The 10,980-nt window shown below is 32.6% G+C and overlaps 1 protein-coding gene across 1 annotated transcript; it reads left to right on the top strand.

Annotated features, from left to right (window-relative positions):
* The first annotated feature begins 1,260 nt into the window (after nucleotides 1-1,260).
* LOC147392998 (4/1 protein short form protein) lies at nucleotides 1,261-9,420 on the top strand. The gene is made up of 8 exons (XM_086456537.1): nucleotides 1,261-1,415; nucleotides 1,518-1,623; nucleotides 1,695-1,750; nucleotides 1,838-1,915; nucleotides 7,354-7,402; nucleotides 7,484-7,639; nucleotides 7,730-7,825; nucleotides 9,182-9,420. Exons 1-8 carry the CDS (start codon nucleotides 1,353-1,355, stop codon nucleotides 9,325-9,327), a joined length of 750 nt encoding a protein of 249 aa, XP_086312663.1. The 5' UTR covers nucleotides 1,261-1,352; the 3' UTR covers nucleotides 9,328-9,420.
* Nucleotides 9,421-10,980: the final 1,560 nt, after the last annotated feature.

Genomic DNA, 10,980 nt, shown 5'->3' with positions numbered 1-10,980 from the left:
AGTATTTTATCCTCTACAATCTTGAAGCATTGGATCATGTTTTTGAACACCACAAGTTGAGCCCAAATTGAGATTTTTTTTTCTTCAAAGTTCGTAGTATTTTATCCTCTACAATCTTGAAGCATTGGATCATGTTTTTGAACACCACAAGTTGAGCCCAAATATCCTTAGCGAGGGTGAAAATTCTTACTAAGGCTGGTTTTCACCCTCACTAAGACTGGTCGGCCGCTTGTATGATTTGTCTAAAAAGGCAAAAACTGGAATTTGTATAGGGAATTTAAAATATGGTTCTCATAAATTGTGATTCTATACCTATAAATAAAACAACAAAAATTCAATATCAATCCCAAGATTCCATTAAATGATATTATCCTTTTAGGGTGATCAAGAGAAAGAAGAAACAATCATGTTCACCCATAAAAAAAATCCATGGTGAGATCTTAAATGGATTCATTTTAATAATTCTAACAATCAAATCCCAATAATGTGTTGCAAAACAAGTGCAAAAAGTAAAAAAAAAAAAATAACCAACAAACAATCACAATACAAGATATTTGTGATTTACTTACAACAGGGTTATCATATGTACAGACAAGTTGATAAGAATAAATCTATTAATTAAGAATGAATTTCAAGAATAGAGGTTTATACTTTCATCACTTTAGTAAAATCCATTAAACTCTCTACACCAAAGTCTAAGTAAGAATTTAAATAAGTAATCTCGATCTCACTCTCATCTTATAATAACAATGTGATGATCATTCTCAATAACCTTCAGCTTTTAAATTTTACAATAGAAGAATAATACATATAAAACCTCAAAATTTTCTTATATACAAAAGAGAACAGATCTTTTAAGTGAAACTCTCCTTTTAAATAATAATAATAATAATAATAGAGAGCAGCTATTAGCAAATTTGTTTTAAAGTTTCAGGTATCATTTTGGGAGAAATAATAATAACAGTTACTTATTTTGCTGATATTACTGAATCAGTCATCAATTTTTTTTTCCACATCCATGAAAACTGTCATACACATATACGATTCGAAATTTGTTGAATTTACCTTAATGCCCTTCAGTTGAATGTAAGTTTACATGGAAAATTAAGCAAATTCGTCGGTACATGGTAACATCACATCACGTTTTCATAACTATTTTCTTGGTAAAGATTACGAAATCAGGTATATAACTTTTTTCGTAAACATATTAAAAAGACATGCCTGGTTTTGTAATGTTTGTATTTAATAGACCCTAATTGGTAATTACGGTTAGATTCACAATTTATCTGAAAAGCTTTCCGTATATACATATGCAGATACTGTTCTTGAAAGATTGAAAAAAGAGTTAAATAATGGCGGCAACTAGCGAGGAAGAAATGGAGTCTCTGCTCGGCACTTTCGATCAGATCTACGAGGTTGTACGGTCACCTCTCTCTCTACGGTTTCCAACTGTTGATCCTTCTATCAATCTTCATTCAGATTCAGATCTGTTTCTTTCTCACAATATCTATAAACAGGCGTTCAAATCTGGTAACACAGAGATTCAATTTCTCAAATCAAGCTGTAACGCTGAAGTTAAACGACGCGAAGCTCTCGAAATAACTTGTAACAATCTCAAAACAGGTTAGACATTCGCATGATGATGGATTTGATATATGATGATGGCGATGATGATCAATCCTTCTTTATTGCAGATAACGAGCGCTTGATGAAGATTTACACTGATTTGTTAAACAAACTGGCTGATCAGGTAAATTTTCTTTCTCAATCAAATGAAAGATAGCTCATATAAACTCTTAACCCTAATCTGATTGATCGTTTGTTTGAGTTGGAACAGCTCGAACGCCGTTCCAAGTGGCAAAGCTTAGAAGAAGAGATGAAGAAAGTAAATGAAGAACATCTCACCAAGGAAGATGTAAGTTTCTTTCATACTTACAAAGAGATTGAAGCGTTAAATGAGCACGAAAGCTTGGTTTTTTTACTTTAGGTTTTTCAATAGAGGAATTTACTGATTCTCGAAATTACCAGGACAGTAAACATTCCAAAATCTTTACCAAATTAGGTTTTTTTTTACTGTTGTGGTAAATATTTAATTTTTTAAAACTGTGTACTTTCATACTAGAATATCTAAAATACCCCCTTACTATGTGCATTTATAATAGGGGTAAAATGGGTATTTCACAATGTATATTTTTTAAATCTGTTTTAAAATTAAATTATTTACCAAAATCACTTTTTTTTTCACTGACTTTCTAAATGAGCACGAAATCTTGTTTTTTTTATTATTATTTTAGTCCAGGTTTTTCTGAAGAGAAAATTTTCGAATGGGGACAGTTACCAAATTAGGTTTTTTTTATTATTGTGGTAAATATTTAATTTTTTAAAACAATATACTTTTATACTAAAATATCCTAAATATAAAATACATTATACTATGTGTAGTCATCATAGGGGTAAGAGTCTCTATTTTGACATATTCTTACATTTTAGAGATGATTCTCTCTTCCGAACCTAAACGAAACCTCTAAATCACTATTCATGTCTCTAATTCACTATTAGCAAAATAAAAAACAATAAACTTTATTATTGGCAACCCAACTTTACTTATTACACCCCAACTTAAATGTATAAAGTTTGATATTGGCAACCGAACTTTACTTATTACACCCCAAGTTAAATATTAAAGAAAAAAAGAAAAATTGCTATTGGCAACCAGTCTTTACTTGTTACACCCCAAGTTAAATATTAAAAAAAGAAAAAGAAAAAATGCTATTGGCAACCCAACTTTACTTTTTACACCCCAATTTAAATAAAAAACTAAAAATCCACCGGTTGTATGAGAAATCAAATTTGGTCTGATCATCTTACGTTTAGTAGAAAAATATAAATATATACATTTAAATTTATTTCATTTATTTCAAAAAGGAAATTACAAAAAAAAAAAAAAAAAGAATATTCATGATCAAACTTATTTTTAATACAATTTTTTGTCGATTTTGGTCAAACAATTGATTAAATCCGAGTTTAAAATATATAACAAAAAGAATTAAAAATATTGAATAATAATAATTGAAAATAAATAAGGGACAAAAATTATGTTTAAAACATATTGTTATTGAAAAAGGCAATTAAGAATGGCATTTATGTAAAATGATGGTTATACAATTGGTATTTGTACAAGATGAATAGTGAAATAGTGACCATCTCTATTTTTTGCTTTGTCTCCAATTCTAGAGATGTGAACAGTGATTTAGAGGGTGTGTCAGAAATTAAGAGACTGGTTGGAGTTTGGTTCGGAGGTCTCTGTCTCTAAATATAGAGATATAAAGACCGGTTGGAGTTGCTCTAAAATGGGTATTTCGCCATGTAATTTTTTATCTGTTTTAAAAATAGATTATTACCAATATCACTTTTTTTTATACTGATTTTGTAAATGGTTTTGAATGTGTGCCATTCCGATAAATAGGATGATTTCATCCCATGATTTGGCAACTTGCCCTCTTTGGAATACTCAGCACCCACCAAGATATGGATAATTGTATTTTCTGTTGTAAACTTGATTGCTAGATGCTATGATGAAATAGTCTCATTTCATATAGATCACCAGCATTTAAATTCTTAAAAATCAATTATATATAGATATAAATGAAAAGAATACGAAAACTGATGTATTCCAATTGACTTCGTCGAGTTTTAATAAATTGTTGAGATTTCCAAATTCTCAAATGAGACTACTCGAACTTGGAAGAGTTATTGAAATGGCAAAATCACAATGGAAATCTTGTTTTGATACTTCCAATAAGGAGATGACTCGTCTGAGATTTAAAACCATGATGGAAGCCTGAATGTAATGTTACTTTCGTGTTATCAAGTATTGCCTCATGAAAAAGGTTTAGAATCTTAGTATTGTTTAACGTTTTGGGATGGTATGGTGAAGTGGAAAAATAATTAAATGGTTTGATTCTCTTAGATACAAGCATGCATTACTCTAAACAATGTTTAATACTTCGATAAGTTAGAAGTATGTTGTTTGGTGAAATAATATTACTTTTTATATCTACCATTGTTGCAAATTGAACATAAATAAATTTCTTAGAATTTTGCGTTGTGCTTCAAAAATAGTACACAAAACCTTAATGATCATTGATAAAAAGTACATAATAGCGGTTCCCTTTTGTGGGCAAGAGAGCAGGGTCCTAGATATCTAAATTGATGATCTCCATATGGGTAAGAGCTTGTCCAACAAGTTATTTCTTAAAAAACAATTATATGCCTTAAAGATGACAGAGGGTGTAATCTCCTTGAACACATTAATGTGTTCAACCAGATATTTGATCAATTGCACAAAGTTGATGTTAAGTTAGAGGAAAAAGACAGCCCTTTTTTCTTCTTACCTCATTTTCAGATATCTAAGACAATTTGGTAATAAACACTTTTGTACGGGAAAGATATAGTGAAATTGGAAGAGGTTAGGGCAGCGTTCCTATCAAACGATATTAGGAGGAGGCTGGATCTTGTTGGTAATTTGCAAGGGTTGATTGTTCGAGGAGGGAATCAATGATGAAAGACTTTGGATAGGAGATCTAAATATAATAGGAGTAGATCCAAATCAAAGGCGAGTGGCAATATACAATGCTAGTATTGCAAAGAATATGATTACATCAAGAGCGACTGTCCAGCTCATATGAAAAAGAAATAGAAAAATAATGAGGATAGTTTTGGTAGTGCGACAGTTGCAATGGAGAATGAATATGGACATAGATATTATTATGGAGCTGTTTTCACAATCTCCAAAGGTGCACACACTTTCTCTAACGATGAATGAATATTAGATTTAGGTTGTCCTATATGAAAGTAAACCAAATCGGCCACACTTTGTCAAATATTGGCCACCGCGGTCTTACTTGTTCAATTCAGTGTCGACCATGCTCTTTGGTTTCTTGTCTTTGCCTTCAAGTAAGTGATTTTTTACTTGGAACGCTGTGAGAAAATCCCACAATACCACAACCGTTTGACATGTGGCGCAAAAGTAAAAAAATCAATACATAAAATTTCTCTCCTACCCACACATCCTCTATGCAGAAATTTTAATTTTAAGATTTCAAATCTTAAAAATGGTCATTGAGCCCACATGCTAATCCACATCGACAATCTAACATGACACCCTTCTAGATTTCATGAAAAAATTTAGATAAAAAACAAATTCATTTTTTTTTTTCCTAGCTTGATCTAAGGTGTTGAAAATGGACAGCTACTAAGCACCCAAGTTTAAAATGAAAATTCAACAGTGAATAGTAACTTTTTTTTAAAAAAATTCATAGTATTTTTTCCTCTACACCTTGTGGCATCGGATCATGTGTTTGAATGACACAAGGTGATGCAATCAGGAAATTTCCTTTTTTCATTATGTAGGAGTGAGAAATTTTCTCTCCTTTTTTATTTTGTCTTTTTTAACCACATATCAAATGGATGTGAGCAAAATATCACTCATGAATCCTCACTAAAAAAAGCTTTTCTAGTTGTGAGAGGCTTTTAAAGTGTAAAACATTTATAGTTATGTGCAAACCTCCACGTTAGCAAAATGTCTAATGCAGTGTCTTGCACATTCTCTTTAGGAGTATTTTTTGCTCATAACACCACAACCGTTTAATAGGTGACTAAAAAAGACAATAAAAAAAAGAGAATCTCTTCAGCCCACAATGAAAAAAGAGGAAATTTCCTTATTACATCACCTCGTGGCATTCAAAAGCATGATCCAATGCCACGGGGTTGTGGAGGACGCAATTCTATTTTTTTTTTTTTAATTTTCAAAAAAAAGTTATTTTTCACCATTAAATTTTAATTTTAAATTTAGGTGCTCGGTAGCAGTCCATTTTCAACACCTTGGATCAAGGTCTAAAGAAAAATATGAATATTTTGTTTTTTATGAATCTGAATTTTTTTTCATGAAATCTAGAAGGTTGTGGTGTTAGATTGTCGATGTGATAATTCAATGACCCTTTTTGAGGTTTGAAATCTTAAAATTAAAATTTCTGGGAAGAGGATATGTGGGCAAGAGAGATAAATATTCTCTCTATTGATTTTGACTTTTTCGTCACATGTCAAATGGCTCATGTGGCTTTGAGAGTAAAAATTCTCTCGCCCTCAAGTAGTACATATAAGTCCTTAAGGAAGAGGACATCTTCCATTTTGGGTTTTCATTAATTCCAATTAACACCATTGAGTTTCTATATAAATTGAGATAGCTGTCCCCTACCCATGTATAGTTATTGAACTTCCACTAGAGACAATACAACAGGGTGTTGGGTAGAGCTAGGGCTTAAAACAGGTCGGATACTGTCCGGATATGAGTATGTCCATATCCATATCCAATTTTTTTATTCGAATTCATATCCGGATCCTAATAGCTAAAACCGTATCCTTACCATTTTACTTTCATCAAATCCATATCCGGATCCGATTTGATCGAATTAATTGATTTGAGTCGGATAATGCCAAACCATGCAAGGTCATTTCAAATAAAATTGCAAAAATGTGGTCAATGGTGACTTGAACTTAAGACCTCTCTATTTTGAAAAGAGGTCTTGACCACTACACCCAACTATTGTTGGTTGATGGAAAATAACTTGAAAAATATAAAAATACAACTTGCAAACTAATATATCATTCGGATCGTGGTAGATATAGGAATGGATTTGTATCCGACCCGGATCCAACTTTGTTCAAGGGACATCAACCCATATCTGAATTATCCGAACTATATTTTAATTCAGATATACTTGATGGGACCAAAACTGCTAAATTCGGATTCAGTGCACTCGGATTTCAAATAAAATCTGTCCCATTTTAAGTCCTAGGTAGAGCTATCTCAATCTATTGATTTTGTAGAGATTATTCCTGGAAATCATTGAGGACCAGTCCTGGAAATCATTGAAGACCAGTGCTAGAATTTTCAAGGAATTTTATTCTAAAATGTGATTTATTTACATTCTAGATTGCCTTTGATTCATGATTTGATTTTGGAATGGCCTAAGAAGGTATATTTGATGGCCAAACTTCTCATCTTACAATAATTACTATAAAGAATAATTTAATGCAATTTATTCATTTTAATTTTGTAAGGGATTTGTATCAGTTGAACAAACAGAAATTTTACAAAACAACACTAAGATGAGTTAAGTTTTATGGAGCTGAATGTTGGGTAGTCAATAAAAACATATTCTTAGAATGAGTGAACTAGAGTAGAGGTGTATGGGTTGAGGGAATCTAGGAGTAATCCCAAAAGAAAGTAAAACAAAGAGAAAAAACAAAAAACAAAAAAACTAAAACAAAAAGCTGAAAACTGCTAAGCAGGATTACAGGAAGGCAGTGGAATTGCTAAAACAAGAGAACGCATCGAAGAGTGGAGATTAGAGGCACAGATTAGGTGAGTGAGTTTCCTACATATCCAGAGAATTGGTAAGCTATATTTCATTCATTCAAGATTATGATGTGCGCCATTTCAGATGCTCTCGGCTGCAACAAGCAGCAAATGAAGCAACAATAAATCAACTTCAAAGAGACTTGGCTGCTCATAAGACCCATATAGAAGCTCTTACTAAGAGATTGGATCAGGTTCATGCTGATGTGGGATCAAAATGTAAGGTTCTAAGGGATTTATTTTGTAACATTTTCTAAGCCATTTTTTCTAAATTGAACTTTGTGGTTAAGCTTGATGTTATTGTGGCAGATCATCAGGAAATTCAGGAGTTAAGGGATTGGCTGTTAGTTGAACAGGAAGAGAAAAATGAGTTGAATAAGAAGCTTCAAATTGCAGAAAAGGAATGTGAGTTCTATGCACCGAGAGTAACAAGTTTTATGGACAATGCCATGTTCTGTTATTTGGGTAACTTTATATATGAATGCAGGGTAACAGATTTGTTATCAAAGATTTATCTTTGAGAAAATTACCAAAATGGTACATGAAAAGTGAAAAAGTACCAAAATGGTAAAATTTGAAATGAACAGTAATTTTGGTACCAAAAATACCTTTTAGGTTTGTTGTTTTATAAAACAATATACATATCCCTTGTGTAAGTAAACAGATAGAAATATCAGGGGGATGTTAGTACAACTGTACAATGATGTTTGCTTTAAAAGAAAAACATCACAATGGAAGAATTTAGATTACAAAACAGTGATATTTTTATCTGTTTACTTAGACAGGTGATATGTATATTGTTTTACAAAAGAGTAATGATTTTCTCACTACCCTCCTCTGAAATACTTCCCCATACTCTCCTGTCGTGGCATGTGCTAGAACCATAGATTTCTTTTCCTTCGGGATACAAACTGCACATATTTATGGGGATGTGCAGTTGTGTTTCCCGAGGGAAAAATCTATGGTCCTAGCACATACCACCTCAGGAGAGTATGGGGAGTGTGTCAGAAGGGGGAGTCAGAAAATCATGACTCTTTATAAAACAAAGCTAAAAGGGTATTTTTGGTACAAAAATTACTGTTCATTTCAAAATTTACCGTTTTGGTCAAATAATTTATTTACCAAAATGGTAAATTACTGAATAGTGCACCATTTTGGTAATTTTTCAATTTTCAGTGCATGTTTTGGTAAATTACCCTTAATCTTTTTAGTCCTATAGCAATATTCAAAAACTCACACTTTGTCCTTAAACCAGTCTTTGGGTATGTGGATCTTAGAAAGAAAATGCCTATGAACAACTCGCTGATTTTATAACGACTCCCGACTCAGTATGTGGAAAGTAGCTCAACTGAGTCGCCCTATGTGGGTGCTAGCAGGATTGGCAATTTTCTGGACATCCAAGACCCTCTTATAGTCATATTTCTTCCTCTCTCCAACAGATCAGTCTTTTGGAGTAGTTGGTTGGTTAATATGGTATTAGAGCACTAGGTTCGTATAGGTCACTGGTTCGATTCTTTCCACCCTTATGGGTGAGGGGGAGTGTTGAGTGCATATTTTCCTCCACTCTCGGGTGTGTCATACCCTAGTTAAGCTCTGTGATCCTCTTATGTTCATTGTTCTCCCTCTCTGGAACAGATAGTTGGTTGGTTTACACAATGTACTTAATGGACAAAATCGTTGAAAACATTATTTCCTTTATCTTCTTTTTTGGATGCAACATGGAACATTTTTATATTTATATATACTTTTTGTATTATACAGTGATGATCTGCAGAAAAAAGTTGGAAGAACAACAAAGGGACTCAACTTCAAATCGTCATGTTGAAACACTTAAGCAGAAGATTATGAAATTAAGGAAGGAGAACGAGGTCTTGAAGAGGCAGCTACTTAACTGTGAAGATAGGTAATGGGTTTTTTGAATTTTATAATTACAATTTTATGATCAATTTTGAGAATCGGTATCCAAATGTTGGTATCAATAAATTTGATGTTGCACCAAAGATGACATCTAAATGTTAAAGAACATTAGCTCCAAGGCTTTAATTTCATCGGTCTTATTTAGTCATGTTAAGGAAAACCAACTAAGGATTTTGAAGTTTTGAGATATAACATCATGAACAATCCTAGACACGGAACATTCAAAGATTACACAACGTGCTCAATTTGGAATGATCATCCCCGAAGTTCACAATTACACAACACCTATAGTTTTAGTACTGCTTCCTTTTGTCATTTTTTTTTTCTTCTCTTTGTGAGTATGAATTGCCATACTGTGAACAACTCTTTGATTTTAACATTAACCATCGAGTCATGGGAGGATTTTATTGTCTTTTATGCTCTGCACTTCCCTCATTAAGCTTAACTTCCATTTATTTATACTCAAAACTATCTTATGATAGATTAAGATCATATTAGAGGATGAATTTTTTTTCTCTTTTTTCGCCCAGTTAATCTTTATTTATCTAGATTTTGTGTAGGTTCAAGACTATAATTTAGAATTATTTTTAGAGTAATGGTAAAATGACTCCCCCACGTGGCATACTAAATCAACATCCTTGACGTGACACGTGAGAGAACGGTAGATCTGTACTCCTCGGGATACACATCCCCAGAAAAAGTGCAGTTGTGTATCCCATGTAGTACAGATCTACTGTAGCACATGTCACGTCAGAGGGAGTCAATTGAATATGCCACGTGGGGGAGTCATTTTTTCACGATTCTTATTTTTAAATTATAATAATTTATTAAGTACATTGAAATGGAGTCAGAAATATCCCAAAATTGAAGTCCTGAGCCATTACTGCCTTGACAAAAGTCAAAATCAATGAATGTGGATTCCATGCAAAGAGATTAGACGTAATTTTTACATTGGTTGTCCACTTGAAGCAACTCTCCTTCGTTCCAGCCTGCGACTTGTAATGCAATCCCAAAGCCTAACCTCACATTGAAATTACAATCGTTGCTATGTTAATTAACATATACTTCTATCAAGACTTGTAATGTGCAACACTTTAGGCATACCCCTCCGCCCGTTTTTTCAGGCTGATGGCGTGCATTCCTTGAGAGGTTTCAGACTTGGGCATTCAAGGATGGTTTTAAATCTCGGCTGAGCCTGAGATGACTTGCCCGAGTCATCTTGATATCGTTAAGTAATGAGATGGATTTGAAGTATGTCTTAGATTTCACACTGTCTCACAAGATGAACTAGATGTCTCCAATGATATTTTGAAAATCCCCGCCGAGTCAATTGGGATTTTTTATATTTTAAATAAAATAATTAATTTTTTATAATTTAAATGTTTATCATATAAATAAAGCGTGATTTTATTAATAAACATCTTCTAATGTACATTCGTTTCTTAAAAAGTTATAATTATTTTCATTTAAATATATAAGAATAAATCATTTTAAACTGAGTTAAAGAGTTTATCTTGTCCAAGATAAGTTGACTCACCCGAGACAACTTGGCCTTGTCCATGGATGAGACGAGAAGCCAAATTGAATTTTGAAACCATGCATTCAAGTCATTTTTACATCAATTATTGATTTTGATTTCTATT

Source organism: Akebia trifoliata, chromosome 10, assembly GCF_017979445.1.
Source record: "Akebia trifoliata isolate Shusen 1 chromosome 10, ASM1797944v1, whole genome shotgun sequence".
Lineage (NCBI taxonomy): Eukaryota > Viridiplantae > Streptophyta > Magnoliopsida > Ranunculales > Lardizabalaceae > Akebia > Akebia trifoliata.
Note: the sequence above shows the minus strand (reverse complement) of the source record. Positions and strands in the feature narration are given on the sequence as shown.